This window comes from Antechinus flavipes, chromosome 1 (genome assembly GCF_016432865.1).
Source record: "Antechinus flavipes isolate AdamAnt ecotype Samford, QLD, Australia chromosome 1, AdamAnt_v2, whole genome shotgun sequence".
In the NCBI taxonomy this organism is placed as follows: Eukaryota; Metazoa; Chordata; class Mammalia; order Dasyuromorphia; family Dasyuridae; genus Antechinus; species Antechinus flavipes.
In genome coordinates, this window is record NC_067398.1 from 73,942,858 (window position 1) to 73,964,463 (window position 21,606).

Here is a 21,606-nt window from a genome sequence, read left to right on the forward strand (position 1 = left end):
TGTTCTTGTTGTTCTATCATGAATCCTTCCTTGACTATTCCAATCCTTATTGATTTATCTCTCTTTTGATCTCTTCCAGTACCTATAATCTGTACAACTAGCAGCAGCAACTCATTTCTGAAGATTATTTCCTGAAAACCTCAAGTTTCTAAAATATTTCCTAAGAACTGAGAAATAATTCAAATAAAATAAGAGGTTTCTAAGCAGATGAAACCTGCTTATAAGTTCATCAACTAAAGCTAATGTATTTTATTATTAGAACTTTTTTATTAAAGCTTTTTATTACAAGACATATTCATGGGTAATTTTTTGACATTGACCCTTGCAAAACTTTCTTTTCTAAATTTTTCTCTCCTTACCCCCCCTTCCCTTAGAGAGCAGGTAGTCCAATACATATTAAATATGTTAAAAATATATGTTAAATGCATATTATTAGAACTTTAAAAGTTTATGCCAATTTGTGCCAATCCATCAATCAACATTAGACAAGTGTCAGTTATATGCCAGATATTGTGCTTGGTTCTAGAGATGTAAAGATCAAAAAATTTAAAATCAAAGGTCAAAGAAAATTTAATGTAAAAGCCAGTATTTGCTTATATAAGAAAATAAAAGTCTTTATGAGGGTGAGGAAGAAGTTCATTCCTAGGTGAGAGAATGATTAGTTCAAAGAAAGGAGATAAAGAGATGGAGCACCATGTGTGATGAACTTAGAGAAGGTTAGTTTGATAAATGCAAAAAGAACAATAATAAAAAACCCTCTTAGATTTGTTTCTTCTAAACTCTCATAGTATTATGATAATAAATCACATGTAAGTTTTACAAAGCACTTTATGGCACTCTATGAGTTAGGCAAAGCAAGGACTTTGGAATTTTTTTCCCATTTTATACATAAGGAAATTAAAACAAAAAATTTTAGTCTAGAATTATGTTGATAATAATAGTAATGATAACAATTGATAAAATATATTCACATATATGGTGTATGTACATATGTGTTTAATGAGTTATATATATGGCATATATGTATGCCAATTATTACCATTACTATTATTATTAGCATAATATATAGAGATGTACACATATATAGATAGATAGATAGATAGATGATTATAAGCCTTTGCTTTCTGAAAGCTGTTTTATTATCACTAATTAATTTGAGCCTCACAAAAACCTTATGAGACAGAAACAGAAGATATTATTATCTTGATTTTCTAGATGAGGAAACTGATCTGTTCATGGTCAAACAAAAAGGTTCTGAATTTGAATTCATATCTTGACTCCAAAGCTAGTGCACTTTCTATTACACTGCAATGCTTTCCTAACTGAGTAAATATTCTCCACCCCCAAAGTTCAGTTCCACTTCACTTCTATGAATTCTTACCCAGTTATTCTGGTCATTCACTGGTGCTCCTTATCTATTGAGCTGCCACAGAATTTATAGTCTATGCCAACCATTTTTATGTACTGAGAGTGAGTCCATTAACTCTTCTTTTAGACATAATTTCAACACATCTGGGTATCTGTCATTTCAGCCAACAATAGACTAGAAGCTGCAAATCAGGGAAGAGAGAAATAGGGCACCAGAGGCAGACACAACTGCAATGTAAATTTCTTGAATTCAAGGACCTTGTCTTATATTTTCACTGGAGTCTTATGATGCCTAGAACTGTGTTAAATGCAAAATAAGTCTTGAATAAAATACATGCTAATCAATGAACTGCTTCACTCACTGAGACAGATGCTCATAGGTTTTATGCATTCAATGTATTTTTTTTTCCTGGCAGCTTTTACAAAAGAGAGAAGCTCAGTTCATGACTTGCTTCCTTCAGCAGGCACTTGCTGACTTGATATTTTACATTAAATATCCTCCCCTGAGTTTAGAATGCTAGAATCAAGGGAAGAATGCTCAAGTGGAATTAAATAAAAGCCAAGGTAGGCAGGTTAGTCCAAGTTGTACTTAAAATCCTAAGTGCTAAAATTTAGCTCACTATTTATATTTACTGAGAATTTAAAAGGTAATTGGTAGTATAAAAACCTGAGAATACTGTCTGTGCCTTTGAAGAATTTTTTAATATATTAGACAAACATTCTTGGCACAGAAAACAGCAATATGGTGATTGGAGGCAGTATGCAAAAACTGGAGTCAACTGACTGGGAGTCAATCAATGGTTCTATCCCTTAATAATAGTGTGACCTTTTTAAAGTTCCATTTTTTCATTTGTGAAGTTAAGATAATAAGATGCTTCTCACTTTTATGTGAGGATCAAGAGTGCATTCATTTTTGTATAGACACTCCATAAAGTCTTATTTGGATATGTCATCATAAAATGGAAATGATCCTGAGTTCTCAAAGACTTTGTCAATGGAATGCAAATTGTAAAAGGATCAATCATGCTGGGAAAGATTTGATTATGCTTCTGACAACATCTTTTCTCCGTTTCCAAAGTTTAGCCTAGGTTCATCACCAGAGGCTGGACATTTCATGATGAATATTTTGGCCATAGTAACCCAATAAATAAACACAATTAGATTCAGACCTAGATGCCCTTCTACTTCTGCAGTTCCAGCAGTAGCAGTGTAAAAAAGAGGAATGGGGGAGATTTAATTTTTAGATCATCAATCACAACTATTGATTATTGGTATTCACTGTTCACAATGTAAATCACTTATCCAATGGTCACTTAGTAGCCATGCTGATAGAGAAACCTAATTACAAAAAGTGTAAGATTCTTGTTTTAAATGAAACTGGAAGAAAGAGAAAAGATGCAGCAAAAAGGAAGGTTGTTCTATAGGTTCTCATTAAAGAGAATAATTAAAAAATATTTTGGAGCTGATTTTTCTGTATCCAAAGACAAAAGGAAATATGATTACATTTGGTCATTTGCGATACATGCTTGTAATAAGTATCTGTAAAAAGATACTATGAAAATAATTGCAGCTTATATACCAACATCTGTTTCAAAGAATGAGGAGAAAAGAAAGCTATCGAAATTAAAATAACACATGTTTTAATATTTCGTGGCTTTAGTTCAAAAATGAACATGAAAAATGTATCAAAAATATTTTGGAAAGGATTTCCGGTTAAGATGGCGGAGAGGAGGCTCACAGTTGCATAAGCTCCGCGCTTTCTCTCACTATCCACTTCATTACAAGCCTCTGAATCAATGCTTGACTGAAAAAAACCCACAAATAGTTACCAAGAGAAGCCATCCTTGAGATCCGCCAAGAAAGGTCTGTCTTTACTGGAGGGCTGGGGCGGTTTTAGATCGGGCGCAGGCTGAGGGCAGCGGCAGTGAGAGCACGGGAGCAGACTGGAGAGGGGGTGGGGAGTGATCGTAGCCGTCTCTGCGGGGAGAGCTTCGCTACAGGTTTGGAACCTACAGCAAGTCAACAGCCCAGCAGAGAAGCTAAAAACACTGGGGCTGAAGAACACAACCGCAAACAGCTGGAGTCTCTCAGGACCTGGCCGCCCCCCCTTCCCCCCCTCAGTGACTCAGCACGCTCTGGGATCTCAGAGCGCAGGCGCAGCACAGTCCTGCTAGTGCCTCACTGCTGCCCCCTGCAGTCTGTAGAGGAAGCTCGATAACACACCCAGCCCCCCCCCCCAAAGAAAGACTCCAGTTTTTTCTGTTTTCTTTGCTAGTTTGTCTCTGATTAATAGACAGAATGAGCAAGAAGCTGAAGAGGACTTTAACCCTTGACAGCTTCTATACAGATAGAGAGCAGACTCTAAATCCTGAGGAGACTAAAAACAGACAGTCCCCAGGTGATTCCCCAAAGGAGGAGAGCGTCTGTTCCTCAGCACAGATGAACCTCATAGAAGTGATTAAAAAGGCTCTCACAAGGGAGCTAGAAGAAAAGTGGGAAAAGAGCCTGGAGAAGTCAGTTAAAGAGAGAGTGGATAAAGAAGTAAAATCCTTGAAAAATAGGATTAGTGAACTGGAAACAGAAAACAGCTCTCTAAAAAACAAAATTGGCGAAATGGAAAAAAATTCCACAGAACAAAAGAACTCAATTGGACAATTAGAGAAAGATTTTTAAAAAGTGAGTGAAGAGAATACTTCACTGAAAATCAGAATGGAACAAGTGGAATTGAATGACTCGAGGAGACAAGAAGAATCAGTCAAGCAAATCCAAAAAAATCAAACAATGGAGAAAAATGTGAAATACCTTCTGGGGAAGACAACAGACCTGGAAAACAGATCCAGGAGAGACAATCTGAGAATCATTGGACTCCCAGAAAAGCATGATGAAAAAAAGAGCCTGGACATTGTCTTCCAGGAAATTATCAAAGAGAACTGCCCAGAAGTCATAGGAACAGAGGAAAAAATAAACATTGAAAGGATTCATCGATCACCCACTGAAAGGGATCCTAAAATCAAAACACCAAGGAATATAGTGGCCAAATGCCAGAACCCTCAGATGAAAGAAAAAATATTGCAAGCGGCTAGAAAAACCCAATTCAAGTATCAAGGAGCCACGATAAGGATCACCCAGGATCTGGCAGCATCCACATTAAAAGATCGAAGGGCCTGGAATATGATATTCCGAAAGGCTAAGGAACTTGGTATGCAACCAAAAATAACTTACCCAGCGAGAATGAGCATCTTTTTCCAGGGAAGAAGATGGACATTCAACGAAGTAAGCGAATTTCATCTATTTCTGATGAAAAAACCAGAACTTAACAAAAAGTTTGATCTACAAATATAGAACTCAAGAGAAATCTAAAAAGGTAAAGATTAATCTTGGGAACTATATTTTGACTATATAGATGTATAAAGAATACATGTATACCTTGTTCTAGAAATTGATGTGGAAAGGACACTGTACCAGAAAAAGGGTAAAGTGGGGGTAGTACATCACATGAAGAGGCATAGGAAACCTATTATATCTGAGAGAAAGAATGGAGGGGGATGAATATAGTGGGTATCTTACTGCCTTCAGAATTGGCTTTAAGTGAAAAATCTTAAGACATATTCAATCTATGGTGAAACTTCTCCCATCTCATTGAAAAGTGAGAAGGGAAAAGTGGAAAGGGAAGGAATAAGCTAAGCGGAAGGGAATACGGGAACTGGGAGGGAAAGGGGTAAGATAGGGGGAGGAACTCTAAGGCGGGGGAGGGACACTAAAAAGGGAGGGCTGTGAGAAGCAAGGGTGCTCACAAGCTTAATACTTGGAAGGGGGGAAAGGGGAAAGAAGGGAGGAAAGCATAAATCGGGGTTAACAAGATGGCAAGTAATACAGAATTGGTCATTCTAACCATAAATGTGAACGGGGTAAACTCCCCCATAAAGAGGAAGCGGTTAGCAGAATGGATTAAAAGCCAGAATCCTACAATATGTTGTTTACAGGAAACACACCTGAAGCGGGGAGATACATGCAGGTTAAAGGTAAAAGGTTGGAGCAAAATCTACTATGCTTCAGGTGAAGTCAAAAAAGCAGGGGTAGCCATCCTGATCTCAGATCAAGCTAAAGCAAAAATTGACCTAATTAAAAGAGATAAGGAAGGACACTACATCTTGCTAAAGGGTAGCATGGATAATGAAGCACTATCTATATTAAACATATATGCACCAAGTGGGGTAGCATCTAAATTCTTAAAAGAGAAACTAAGAGAGCTGCAAGAAGAAATAGACAGTAAAACTATAATAGTGGGAGATCTTAACCTTGCACTCTCAGAATTAGATAAATCAAACCAGAAAATAAATAAGAAAGAAGTCAAAGAGGTAAACAGAATACTAGAAAAGCTAGATATGATAGATCTCTGGAGAAAATGTAATGGAGACAGAAAGGAATACACTTTCTTTTCAGCAGTTCATGGAACCTATACAAAAATTGACCATATATTAGGGCATAAAAACCTCAAACTCAAATGCAGTAAGGCAGAAATAGTAAATGCATCCTTTTCAGACCACGATGCAATGAAAATTACATTCAACAAAAAACCAGGGGGAAGTAGACCAAAAAATAATTGGAAACTAAATAATCTCATACTAAAGAATGATTGGGTAAAACAGCAAATCATAGACATAATTAATAACTTCACCCAAGAAAACGATAATAATGAGACATCATACCAAAATGTATGGGATGCAGCCAAAGCGGTAATAAGGGGAAATTTCATATCTCTAGAGGCCTATTTGTATAAAATAGAGAAAGAGAAGGTCAATGAATTGGGTTTGCAATTAAAAAGGCTAGAAAAGGAACAAATTAAAAACCCCCAGTCAAACACTAAACTTGAAATTCTAAAAGTAAAAGGTGAGATCAATAAAATTGAAAGTAAAAAAACTATTGAATTGATTAATAAAACTAAGAGTTGGTTCTATGAAAAAACCAACAAAATAGACAAACCCTTAGTAAATCTGATTAAAAAAAGGAAAGAGGAAAATCAAATTGTTAGTCTTAAAAATGAAAAGGGAGAACTCACCACTAACGAAGAGGAAATTAGAGCAATAATTAGGAGTTACTTTGCCCAACTTTATGCCAATAAATTCGACAACTTAAATGAAATAGAAAAATACCTCCAAAAATACAGCTTGCCCAAACTAACAGAGGAAGAAGTAAATATCCTAAACAGTCCCATCTCAGAAAAAGAAATAGAACAAACTATCAATCAACTCCCTAAGAAAAAATCCCCAGGACCAGATGGATTTACATGTGAATTCTACCAAACATTTAAAGAACAATTAACTCCAATGTTATATAAACTATTTGAAAAAATAGGGATTGAAGGAGTCCTACCAAACTCCTTTTATGACACAGATATGGTACTGATACCTAAACCAGGTAGGCTGAAAACAGAGAAAGAAAATTATAGACCAATCTCCCTAATGAATATTGATGCTAAAATCTTAAATAAAATATTAGCAAAAAGATTACAGAAAATTGTCACCAGGATAATACACTATGACCAAGTAGGATTTATACCAGGAATGCAGGGCTGGTTCAATATTAGGAAAACTATTAGCATAATTGACTATATCAATAACCAAACAAAACAAAAACCACATGATCATCTCAATAGATGCAGAAAAAGCATTTGATAAAATCCAACATCCATTCCTAATAAAAACACTTGAGAGCATAGGAATAAATGGACTTTTCCTTAAAATAGTCAGGAGCATATATTTAAAACCATCAGTAAGCATCATATGCAATGGGGAAAAACTGGAACCTTTCCCAGTAAGATCTGGAGTGAAGCAAGGTTGCCCACTATCACCATTATTATTTAATATCGTATTAGAAACACTAGCCTCGGCAATAAGAGTCGAGAAAGATATAAAAGGAATTAGAGTAGGCAATGAGGAAACCAAACTATCACTCTTTGCAGATGATATGATGGTATACCTAGAGAACCCCAGAGATTCTACCAAAAAGCTATTGGAAATAATTCATAATTTTAGCAAAGTAGCTGGCTACAAAATAAATCCCCATAAATCCTCAGCATTTTTATACATCACCAACAAAACCCAACAGCAAGAGATACAAAGAGAAATTCCATTCAGAATAACTGTTGATACCATAAAATATTTGGGAATCTATCTACCAAAGGAAAGTCAGGAATTATATGAGCAAAATTATAAAAAAGTCTCCACACAAATAAAGTCAGACTTAAATAATTGGAAAAATATTAAGTGCTCTTGGATTGGCCGAGCGAACATAATAAAGATGACAATACTCCCTAAACTAATCTATTTATTTAGTGCTATACCAATCAGACTTCCAAGAAAATATTTTATTGATCTAGAAAAAATAACAACAAAATTCATATGGAACAATAAAAAGTCGAGAATCTCAAAGGAACTAATGAAAAAAAAAAATCAAATGAAGGTGGCCTAGCTGTACCTGATCTAAAATTATATTATAAAGCAGCAGTCACCAAAACCATTTGGTATTGGCTAAGAAATAGATTAGTGGATCAGTGGAAAAGGCTAGGCTCACAAGACAGAATAGTCAATTATAGCAATCTAGTGTTTGACAAACCCAAAGCCCCTAACTTCTGGGAAAAGAATTCATTATTTGATAAAAACTGCTGGGATAATTGGAAATTAGTATGGCAGAAATTAGGCATGGACCCACACTTAACACCATATACCAAGATAAGATCAAAATGGGTCTATGACCTAGGCATAAAGAACGAGATTATAAATAAATTAGAGGAACATAGAATAGTTTATCTCTCAGACTTGTGGAGGAGAAAGAAATTTGTGACCAAAGATGAACTAGAGACCATTACTGATCACAGAATAGAAAATTTCGATTACATCAAATTAAAAAGCCTTTGTACAAATAAAACTAATGCAAACAAGATTAGAAGGGAAGCAACAAACTGGGAAAACATTTTCACAGTTAAAGGTTCTGATAAAGGCCTCATTTCCAAAATATATAGAGAACTGACTCAAATTTATAAGAAATCAAGCCATTCTCCAATTGATAAATGGTCAAAGGATATGAACAGACAATTTTCAGAGGATGAGATTGAAACTATTACCACTCATATGAAAGAGTGTTCCAAATCATTATTGATCAGAGAAATGCAAATTAAGACAACTCTGAGATACCACTACACACCTGTCAGATTGGCTAAGATGACAGGAAAAAATAATGATGAATGTTGGAGGGGATGCGGGAAAACTGGGACACTAATGCATTGTTGGTGGAGTTGTGAACGAATCCAACCATTCTGGAGAGCAATCTGGAATTATGCCCAAAAAATTATCAAAATGTGCATATCCTTTGATCCAGCAGTGTTTCTATTGGGCTTATATCCCAAAGAAATACTAAAGAAGGGAAAGGGACCTGTATGTGCCAAAATGTTTGTAGCAGCCCTGTTTGTAGTGGCTAGAAACTGGAAAATGAATGGATGCCCATCAATTGGAGAATGGCTGGGTAAATTGTGGTATATGAATGTTATGGAATATTATTGTTCTGTAAGAAATGACCAGCAGGATGAATACAGAGAGGCTTGGAGAGACCTACATGAACTGATGCTAAGTGAAATGAGCAGAACCAGGAGATCATTATACACTTCGACAACGATATTGTATGAGGACATATTTTGATGGAAGTGGATTTCTTTGACAAAGAGACCTGAGTTTCAATTGATAAATGATGGACAAAAGCAGCTACACCCAAAGAAAGAACACTGGGAAACGAATGTGAACTATCTGCATTTTTGTTTTTCTTCCCGGATTATTTATACCTTCTGAATCCAATTCTCCCTACGCAACAAGAGAACTGTTCGGTTCTGCAAACATATATTGTATCTAGGATATACTGCAACATATCCAACATATAAAGGACTGCTTGCCACCTAGGGGAGGGGGTGGAGGGAGGGAGGGGAAAAAAATCGGAACAGAAATGAGTGTCAATGTAATGTAATTATTAAATAAAAAATTTAAAAAAAAAAATATTTTGGAAACTAAAGATCCAAAGTAATGAATGAGATAGGATACAGATATGCAGATTATATGAAATCCTAACACTCATATATCAAACATATCTTTTCATTGTGAAAACAATTGGAAGGCAGCAAGCACAGCACAGAGTGGATGATGCCATAAAATAGAAAAGATTTTAACAAAGAGAAAATAAATCATTTCTTTTGTGAAAGTACTTGTTGAATCAGATATGTTTCAATTTCATTATCCACTTATTTGAGCAAAGATAAATATATATATTCAAAGGAGGAAGAATAAAATTGTGAAAAAGAAACTATTAAAATAACTCCAATCCTATTTATACTAAAAGTTATTCATCACAAAACTTGAAAAATGAAAGAAAAGATATTTAATTAAATTAATTTTAAAAATTTCAAAGATGGTAAATTTCTTTCATGTAGAAGTCAATCTCTTAGACTTTAACAAAAAATAAAATAAAATAACTGAAAAAAATTTCTTTGTCAACAGAAATCATTTCTTTGCCAAAGAGATATGCTATCAAAAGATAATATCAGTTTAGAATGGAAAGTTGTTTCAAAAAACTTATGGTGAAAGTAGGTTGATTATGAGCACTATTGTCTCATGAAATAATAAAAAATAGTTGATGAAAAATAGCTTAAGGAAAACTTGGTGAAAGAGCTAAATAATCAAAGGCATGGATAGCTAGCTGGTTCAGTGGATAGAATGCTAGCTCTGGACTCATAAGAACCTGAGTTCAAAGCTGGCCTCAAACATTTCACACTTCCTATCTGTGTGACCCTGGACAAGTTACTTAACTTGAATTGTTTTCCCAAAAATAACAATAATAAAAAATCATCCTAAGAACACTTAAAGATAAAAGTGGAATGAAGGCAATATATGTGTTAAGTATGAAAAAGATCTATAACAATTTAATAACAAACTTTTTTTCATAAAGAATCCATTCGAATTTCAGCATTACAACCCTAAATTTGCTAGAGAAGAAAACTGATTGAAGAAAACTAACATGAGAAAAGTATTTGCATTAGACCAATTATGACGGAAGCGTACCACAATGAAGGGAACATAATTGTGAAGATATGAAGGATTGATTTGCAAAGTTCTAAAAGAAAATCTCAAATAATCAATCAATAAACATTTATTAAGTGCCTATTATGTACTAGGCACTGTACTAAGTGCTGAAGATGCCCCCCAAAAAAGGCAAAAAATGGTTCCTGACTTCATAAAGCTTATTATCTAATTAAGGAGACAATATACAAATATATATATATATATATTGAGCTATATACTGGATAATAAGAAATAATTAAAAGAGGAAAGCACTAGAATTCAAGAGGATTGTGGGAGGTTTCTTTTAGAAATTTTTAGTTGGGACTTAAAAGAAGCCAAGGTGGTCATTAGTCAGAGCAGAGAAGGCAGAGCATTCCAGGAATGGGGGACAATCAGAGAAAATTCCTGGAGCTGAAAGATGAATTCCTGGGTATTCTTGGAATACCCAAGAAGCCAATAGCACTAGATAAAAGAGTTCATGTTGTGAAGTATGGTCTAAAAATGCTGAAAAGGTAGGAAAAGTCTTAATTATGAAGGGTTTTGAATGGCAAATAAATTTGTTTTTGGAAGCAATAAAGAGCCACTAAAAGTTTATTGAAGAGGAAGAATGAAATGATCAGATTTAAACATTAGAGAAATCACTTTGTGACTGATGGATTTGAAAAGAGAGAAAAGTTGAGGCAGGCAGAGCCACAAATAGCATTCTGTTGCAATAATCAGGACATAAAGTGTTAAGGTCCTACACAAGAGTGGAAGTAGGATAAGAAAGGTGTTTTATTCGACAGATGCTGCAAAAATGAAATCAGCAGGCCTAGGAAATAACTTCAATTGGGGTAGAGAGAGCAGGGTTGAGAGAGATTTAGAAATATAGGATAAATGCTAGCTTGTGAGCCTGGGAACTAGGAGTGGTGTTGCGCTTTATGGTAATAGGGAAGTATGGGGAAATGTCATGTCTTATTACTGGTTAAAAAAGGGGGAGGGCGGTCATCCAAAGGAATAGCAATAAGTATTAAATCATATACTTAAATCATTTTACTTTCTCATGTACCTCGGAAAAAATTATGATAATTTCCATATACATTGAAGGAATCTTTATGTGGGTATTAGGATAGAACAGAGAGGTTTTTACAAGTTCTTAGTATATAACTGCAATAGAGGAATGGATATAGAGAACCAGGTGCAGAGTCAAGAAGTCTTGGGTTCAATTTTGGCCTCAGACACTTACTAGCTGTATAAGCCTGGACAATTTATTTCACCTCTATTTACATAAATTTCCTCAACTTTGAAATGAAGATAATAGTAGTAGTATTTTACCTTCCAGGTATTTTATTAGAATCAAATGGGAAAATAATTGTGACACACTTGGCACAGTGCCCAGCATATAATAAGCATTATATAAATATTGGCTATTATTATTCATATCTTTATTATATCCTAACTTACTCTGAAATTTTCTGGAAAATGCAAAATCTTCAAAAAAATTTTAAAGTTTGGTGACAACCACAAAACATTTATATCTGGTAGAGCAAAATTGTATCTGGAACAAAGGGTCTCCAAAGTATTGGTCAAAATTATATGACAGAGTGAAAGATATCACAGAAAACTTTCTAATCTTCTGACTATTAATCTCGTGATTCATGTGCTTGCCAAAAGTGTTAACCTATTATCAAAAAGGAGACTCAAGACAGAGCCCAAGTCATGAAGAAAAACTGTATAAAAATAAAGTCTACACCGTTACTATTTAATATTGTATTAGAAATGCTAGCTTTGGCAATAAGAGTTGAGAAAGAGATTAAAGGATTAAGAATAGGTAATGAGGAAACCAAATTATCACTCTTTGCTGATGATATGATGGTATACTTAGAGAACCCCAGAGACTCTACTAAAAAGTTATTAGAAACAATCCACACCTTCAGCAAAGTTGCAGGATACAAAATAAACCCACATAAGTCATCAGCATTCTTATATATCACTAACAAAACCCAACAGTTAGAGTTACAAAAAGAAATTCCATTTAAAGTAACTACTAATTGTATAAAATATTTAGGAATCTATCTGCCAAGGGAAAATCAGAAACTTTATGAGCAAAACTACAAAACACTTTCCACACAAATTAAGGCTGATCTAACCAACTGGAAAAATATTAAATGCTCTTGGATTGGGCGAGCAAATATAATAAAGATGACAATACTACCTAAATTAATCTATTTATTTAGCGCTATACCAATCAGACTCCCAAAAAACTACTTTGATGACTTAGAAAAAATAACAACAAAGTTCATATGGAAAAACAAAAGGTCAAGAATTTCAAGGGAATTAATGAAAAAAAAATCAAATGAAGGTGGCCTAGCTGTACCAGATTTAAAATTATATTATAAAGCAGCAGTTACTAAAACCATCTGGTATTGGCTAAGAAATAGACTAGTTGATCAATGGAATAGGTTAGGTTCAAAGGACAAAACACCCAATAACTTTAATAATCTAGTGTTTGATAAATCCAAAGACCCCAGTTTTGGGGATAAGAATGCATTATTTGACAAAAATTTCTGGGAAAATTGGAAATCAGTTTGGCAGAAACTAGGCATTGAACCACACTTAACACCATACACCAAGATAAGGTCAAAATGGGTTCATGACCTAGGCATAAAGAATGAGATTATAAACAAATTGGAAGAGCATAGGATAGTTTACCTCTCAGACCTGTGGAAGAGGGAGGAATTTATGACCAAAGAAGAACTAGAGATCACTATTGACCACAAAATAGAAAATTTTGATTATATCAAATTGAAAAGTTTTTGTACAAACAAAACAAACACAGACAAGATTAGAAAGGAAACAATAAACTGGGAAAACATTTTTTACAGTCAAAGGTTCTGATAAAGGCCTCATTTCCAAAATATATAGAGAATTGACTTTAATTTATAAGAAATCAAATCATTCTCCAATTGATAAATGGTCAAAGGATATGAACAGACAATTCTCAGATGAAGAAATTGAAACTATTTATAGACATATGAAAATATGCTCCAAATCATTATTAATCAGAGAAATGCAAATTAAGACAACTCTGAGATACCATTACACACCTGTCAGATTGGCTAGAATGACAGGGAAAGATAATGCGGAATGTTGGAGGGGATGTGGGAAAACAGGGACACTGATACATTGTTGGTGGAGTTGTGAACACATCCAGCCATTCTGGAGAGCAATTTGGAAATATGCTCAAAAAGTTATCAAACTGTGTATACCCTTTGATCCAGCAGTGTTTCTACTGGGCTTATATCCCAAAGAGATACTAAAGAAGGGAAAGGGATCTGTATGTGCCAAAATGTTTGTGGCAGCCCTGTTTGTAGTGGCTAGAAACTGGAAAATGAATGGATGTCCATCAATTGGAGAATGGTTGAGTAAATTGTGGCATATGAACATTATGGCATATTATTGTTCTGTAAGGAATGACCAGCGGGATGAATACAGAGGGGATTGGCGAGACTTACATGAACTGATGCTAAGTGAAATGAGCAGAGCCAGGAGATCATTATATATCTCAACAATGATAATGTTTGAGGATGTATTCTGATGGAAGTGGATCTCTTCAACAAAGAGAGCTAATTCAGTTTCAATTGATCAAGGATGGACAGAAGCAGCTACACCCAAAGAGAGAACACTGGGAAATGAATGTAAACTGCTTGCATGTTTGTTTTTCTTCCCGGGTTATTCATACCTGAATCCAATTCTCCCTGAGCAACAAGAAAACTGTTCGGTTCTGCACACATATATTATATCTAGGATATACTGTAACCTATTCAACATGTAAAGGACTGCTTGCCATCTGGGGTAGGGGGTGGAGGGAGGGAGGGGAAAAATCAGAACAGAAGTGAGTGCAAGGGATAATGCTGTAAAAAATTACCCTGGCATGGATTCTGTCAATAAAAAGTTATTTTAAAAAATAAAAACAAAATAAAGTCTACTAAATATTATAAATTGTAGCTATCAATATATTTCTATATCTATAACTATCAAAGAGGATTCTGGGAAGATGACAAAATATGTTTTAAAAAAATCCAAACTCTCCAGATTCCCCCCACAAACAAGACAAAATTTTGCTTCTGGGTAAATGCAGAGTACCAAAAATGAATAAGATTTGAGGAAGAACATTGGTATTCTTGGGACATTCAGAGAAGCTCTGAAGAAAGATTCCAGGGATGGAGGTTTGGTCCCTGTGAAGTGCAAACATCTTCAGGCTAGATCTGCTAAAATAGCAAGTTAGCAAGGGGAAGCCTTGGTGTTAGTTGGTTTGAGAAGTAGCCTTCAGCCATATTATACAGGAATTATCACCTATTAGACAAAGTTGAGATTCTGCGACTGAAAAGACTGAGGGAACCTCTGTTGATGTGGCCCAGGGCAAGAAAGAACCAGTACCACCAAGTAAATACAGAAGCAATGGGACAGGGATGCTACTGCCTGCAGACACTTAAAGGAGGACTGAATTCTTGATTTCAAGTTCCAAGTTTCAGGCCAGAAGGGAGTGCTGAAGGAGAAAATGAACACCATCTCCTATGCCCCCAAACTAGAAGTAATTACACCAACAATTTGCTATGAATACAAATTTTAAAAAACACAAGCACATTAATGAAAAAGAAACAACCACAGAAAGTTACTATGGGAATAGGGAAGACAAGGGGTAATTTTCAGAGAAAGATACTAAAGGAAAAAATTCTCATACCCCAAAGAATACTGGCAAATAGTCATTTGCCCAAAAAGAAATCACAGAACTCAAAAAAGACTCAAAATCAAGTGAGAAAGATTGAGGTAAAGCTAAATAAAAAGAACATTCCAAGAAAAACAAGAATCTTATCAAAGAAATTCAATCAACTAAAAAAGAAGATTCATTATCTTAAAAAAGAGACTCCTTGAAAACTAGAATTGGACAAGGGGAAGCCAGTGAAATTATAAAAAGAAGAGAAATAATAAAACAAAATATAAAGAATGAATAAAATAGAAAACTTGAAACATCTCATAAGTAAAAGAACAGGTGTGAAGAACAGATCAAGAAGAGAAAATATAAGAATAATGGGATTACCTGAAAACTACAATCAAAGAACAGAATTATATTACAATAATATAAGAAATAATTAAAGAAAATTTTTCTGAAGTATCATAATAAAAGGGGAAAATAAAAATAGAAAAAAATCTACCAGTTACCATCTGAAAAAAAAAAATCTTTTGAATAAAACATACAAGACCATCACAATCAAATTCTGAAATTCCCATTCCAAGGAGAAAATATTATGAACAACAAGGAAAAAAACTATTCAAATGCACCAGAACAACAATTAGAATCACATAAGATCTAGCAGTGACAACATTAAAAGACTGCACTACATACCAAATCTATATATGAAAGAGTAAAAGAACTAGGGCTGCTGCTAAAAATATCATCTCCAGAAAAGTTAAGCATAATCCTAAGGTATTCAATGAAATGCTAGACTTTCAGGATTTTGTTGCAAAAAAACCTGACTTTAATAGAAATTTTGACATAACTGAAGAGAAAAATAAAATAAACATCAAAGATTAATTTCAAGGGAATCCATAAGGACAAATGCTTCATACTTTATATGTGGAAACATAAACCAAATGTATAAGATTGTCAATAGTAATTGGATAGTTCTAAAAAAAAAAAAAAAGATTTGAGTAGAGCTGTGTATGATGTGATTCTAAAAAGAATGATTATATTGCACAAAAGAGGTGGCAAAGCAAGAACTGACACAGGAATTGGATAAGGTAAGAGGGCTTGTTTTGAAATCCTACTCACATCAAGAATGAGTTAAAGAGGGATTTTTATAAATACGTACATGTCAAAGGATGTAAATGTCTTCTAAATTTATTAAGAAATGAGAGGAAGGGAATAGGATGGGGGGGGATAAAAGGTATGTAGATTAAACAGGAATAAAATAAGGTATGCAGATTAATGGAAATCGGATAAAGATGGAGGAAAAGGTTGGGGAGAAAAAATGAGAAAGGGTTTTTTGGAGATGAGGCAGGTTAAGTAATTGCAATGCAAGGTAGTAGGTAGAAGTAAAGCAGAGGAGTCAGCAGAGATAAGAAATAAGAGGTATACACAAATATAACAATAGTGATCAGGAGTACAATTTATTAGGAAAAAAGCAAGGATAGAAATTATTGATCTCAAAATTCAAACTAAAATAGATTTAATCAAAAGAGAAAAATGGGGGAACTACATTATATGTCAGCACTAATCAATATTGTTTTAGAATATTTAAAATAACTAGATAGTAAAAGACTGGAATATTGCTGTGTTATAGGAAATAATGAGTCAGTGAATTTAGAAAAATATGGAAAGAACTGAACTTATAAAGGATGATGTTATCCACCTTCAGAGAAAGAGAAGACAGCTTTACATAGAAGTATATGAATGTATATATGTGAATATATATGTTTGCAAGATTATTGATATCTCTGTATATATAGATATATATGTTTATGTGCATAATATATATATATATACACATACACACATACACACATATCCATTCTTACTTATAGCCTTCTTGGGGAGGGGGAGGATGAAAGAAGGAAAAAAAAAGAATGAAGTAAAAAATGTAAAGCAAAGAGCAAAAGAAAACCTCTAAAGACATAAAGAAAAGATAGATGGGTCTGAACACAATATGTGATATCTATTATACAGGCTTTCTTTAAATGAAAATTTATTGTCCCATATTTTGAATCCTTTGAATCCAAAATTTGAATTTTGAATAACAGTGTTATGCTGTGAACATGGCAGTTTTTTTTTCTTTTTTTAGTTTTGTTTTCCTTTTTTTCTACTTTATATTTGTTTTAAAATAAATATTTTAAAAGAAAATGATGACAAAAAACAATTAATTGTAATTATCATGTATTTATTATATAGCAGATCATTATATATCTTCCTCATATATATATATTTATATTATATATGTGTGTGTATTTATATACAGTATTTTATGATATACACATGTATACACATATATGTACATATAGATACATAAAATTGATAGATAGATATAGATATAATCATTAAAGAAGTGAATTGAATATACCTAAAAATTGATGATTATAAACAAGGACTTAGAAATAGAAATAGTACAAATATATACATGAAAAAGGAGATGCAGCAATAATAATAAGAGCAATGGATAATCACTAAATAATTTGTATTTTTTATTAATGTACTTGTTATAACAGAAAGCAGGCCAAGTCCCCCACCACACTAAGTACACTCTACATGTTTAGTAATAGTAAGACATAAATAAAAATCACACAAGTCGAAGAGAAATTGATTGGGTTGGCTGAGAGTTTTAGATATTGATAATCAAACCAATGAGTTAGAGAACTGGACTTTTTTTTTCTGATCCTCATGACCTCACAAACATCTCCAAAATGGGAATTTTGCAAATCACATAAAAGCTATTTCAACTTTGTCTACCGCTACAAAATACTCAAAATTTTTAAAAACTAGTCCCTAAACTCACTAAAATAATCTCTCTCATTACCCATTCTTTTGTACACCACAAGCTATACAAAACAACTCATAGGCTTGCAAAAGAGCTCAATTCTATGTGTCTTTCACACATATATCCTTCTCTGTGTGATAGGGACCCCAAAAGTAGGTATTTATTCAAGATATGAAAATTTTAACACTCCATACTAAAATAAGATCAAAAAGTGTTCATGAACATAAATGGTGATATTATAAGCAGATTAGTATAGCAAGGGATAGTCTACCTGTCAGACTGTCAGATCTTTAAGAGTGGAGAAATTTGTGGCAAAAGAACAATAACATTATGAAATGCAAAAATGGATATTTTTGATTACATCAAATTAATAAGATTTTGCACTAACAAAATCAATGCAGCAAAAATTAGAAAACAAAAACATGGAAGAGGAGAGATTTTACAACCTATGTTTATGATAAAGGCTTCATTTCTAAAATCTGTGGAGAACTGACTCAAATTTATAAGAATATAAGTCATCAACTAATTGTTAAATAGTCAAATCATATGAACAGATAACTTTCAAATGAATAAATTAAAGCCATTTTAATCATTGAAAAAATGCTCTACATCACTATTGATTACAGAAATGCAAATTAAGACAACTTTCAACTTTTTGCTTCTTTGTTTTCTTTCATATGATTTATTTTCTCTTTTGATCTGTTTTTTTTTTTTTGGCACATGACAAATATGAAAATAGGTTTAAAAGAATTGCACAAATTTAACCTATATCAGATTGCTTACTGTCTTAGAGGAAAGGTAAAGGAGGGAGAGGAGAAAATATGGAAAATAAAATCTTACAAAAAAAAATGAATGTTGAAAAATATCTTTCTGTGTATTTGGAAAATAAAATGCTATAAAAATAGAAGAAAAAAAAGATTATAAAAGCAATGTGCACCACAGAGCTCTGCTAAAACACAGTATATAGTACGCTATAAATTCTATGATCAGTTTTGCCCTCCAGAAGTTATTTGGGGCCTAGACTGAGGTGAGTAAACTATGAATTGACCAGTCTAGAAAAAAGTTGACATGCTTTGAGATACAGACCCCAAGGAAACCCCAAGAGTCAGAAAGTGAACAACAGAAGAAAATAGAAGGGGAAAATGCAAAAGAAATTACTAAACATCTCAGGAGGTAGAAAACTCAATTAAAGATGTTGAACATAGGCAAGTAAACCAAAATGAATTAATAATGGAAAAGAATGTGGTCTCCAGGTAAGACAAAATATTTCAAGTACATATGAATAAATATTACAAAACAAAGAAAATTATCAACACTCCATGAGACAGAGGCCTTGTGGATACCTAAAAAAGCCTAGAATTACAGCAAATGTTCTTAAATGGTTTAAAAGAAAAATAAGAATTGTAAAAGAACAATTTATGGCCTGAACAACAAAAACAATTGGCATGATATAGAAAAGGTTGAATCTATAGTGGTAAGGATCACAAAAAAAAGAATAACTAATTAGGAATTCAAATTCACAGAAATAAAGAATTATCTAGCAGAAGAGAAGCAAAAAAAAAAAAAAAAAGTCAAAGAAAGCATGATCTTTATGCAAGCATAACAGGTTTCCCAGAAGAACAAGATCCACTAAAACAAAAATAAAAGCTTGAACAACATAACACAAGAAGCAATATAAGAAAATTGTCGGTTCTTCTAATCACAGAAAACAAGATGCTAATAAAAAGGAATCCACAGATTGCTTCCACTGAATTGAAACAAACAAAAATAAGGAAAAAACTAAACCCAATATTGCAAGAAACAGTGGTTAAATTTTAAAGTTCCACTGAAAAATGACAAATTTTGTTCTTAACCAAGAGAAAGACTTTCAAACACAAAGGATAGAAAGTTTGAATACCACAAGACTATTTTGCAGAAATAGGAAGAGTGAACAAAATAATATGTTCTGAAGAACAAAGGAGATTGAAAGAGAAAACAAGGTGACCTACCAGGCAAATCTTATTTTAGTCATTATCAGGAGAAGGGAAGAGAAAGAAAACTAAAATTCAATTTATTTAAAAAGGCATTTGAAACATTTCTAGAAAGAAAATCAGACCCCCAAAAAAAAATTATTTGCTTTTCAAACACCCCAGGAAACAGAAATACAAGAAGGATAATAAAACACAATAATCAAAATAAATAAATAAATAAAGCTTCTTTAAAAAAAAGTTTTTTAATTTAAAAAAAGTAAAAAAGTAAAAAACACAGTAACCAAGAACATATTAACAAAATGATAACAGAATTTTTCTGATTTCTGCTTTAGCCTCTTTCTCCTTTCTTTCAAAGACTATCATAAATTCTACCTCTTTCAAAAAGACAAAATTAAGAGGTTGCTTTCTAAATATACCAAAGAAGCTAAGAGTGGAAGAAATATAAAAACTACCTGAATAGATAAAATAGAAAGAAAAATATCAAAGAGAATGAGTAAAGTAAATCACTGAATTACAATGTACTTGAGATAAAAAAGCCAAACTATGGAGATAACAAAACTATCTGAGTATTTATGAGAGGTAGATTACTACAATGAAGAAAAAAATTTTTTTTTTGAATTTGAGTTCAGCTTCTAAAATGGGTAGTAATGTTGAAAAAATTTCTAGCTAAGTGATCTTAAAGAATTGGGAAGATATACCTTGAGTCACCAGTACCAATATCTAACAATCCTAATAGTATGGACCTTCTTTATGTCTAATCTGAAGCTCTCCTATTGCAGCCCAAGATCTGTTACTTTTATTTGATCATTTAAAATAATGAAGTATATCTAATCAACTGTCTCTAAGCAATGGAAAGGAAGAGCAAAAGAAGAAATAGAAGAGAGGGGAGGTATAAGTAGAGAACTACTTGCCTTGAGTGCCTTTCAAGATCGAGTTCTCTACATTAAAAAATTTAAAAAAGGACTTGATTTGGGAAGAAAGAGTAAATGGGAATTGTTAGAAAAAAAGAATCATTTTTCTAGTTCCTGCTCATTCTCTTTTAATTTTAGTTTCCAACGTTTCAGTGTAGTGTTTGAGAAATATAAATGCTACTTTGGGCCCTTATATCCTCGTTATATAGTCTCTCAAAGGAGATATAATTTTGAAGCAACAAAATAGATTTGAAAAGAGGAACTCAAAAAAAGTTTTGATTTGGTTCCTTAAACGTTATTGATTATATCTATCTTAACTGTTTTTTTCCATGGTCATACTGAGAAATTTAACAAGAAGAAATTTTACCTTTGCCAGAGTTTGAGGTTTTGATATATTTATATTTATATTTGTGTCTTCACCTCGATTAGGCATCTTCACTCCAAAAGACCAACCTCCAAGCCTAAAAATATTAAATCTATCATCAGGTACATAGCCAATATCAATTGTCAGTGGTATTGACACAATGGTAAAACATTGCCTTGCAAAAGATATTAGCCTAAATTGACAGAATTAAAGGAATTGCACATTTTTGATATAGCAGTCTAAGCCAATATGTACACATAAATGGAAACTGCACAAAGTAGATATCTTTCAATTGAATTCAATTCTACATGCATTTGTTGGTCACCTATTATGTGTCAAGCACCGTGCTAGGTACTATGCTTTCCCCATGGTAGGTACTTA

General features: G+C 33.2%; 1 protein-coding gene across 1 annotated transcript in view; it reads right to left on the reverse strand.

The window, feature by feature from the left end:
• ABCA13 (ATP binding cassette subfamily A member 13) overlaps positions 1-21,606 on the reverse strand; it is a 551,934-nt gene that overhangs the window by 208,118 nt on the left and 322,210 nt on the right. Inside the window, exon 47 of the mRNA XM_051984384.1 lies at positions 21,229-21,322. Within this exon, the coding sequence (XP_051840344.1) occupies positions 21,229-21,322 (94 nt within the window). The remainder of the gene's footprint in view (positions 1-21,228; positions 21,323-21,606) is intronic.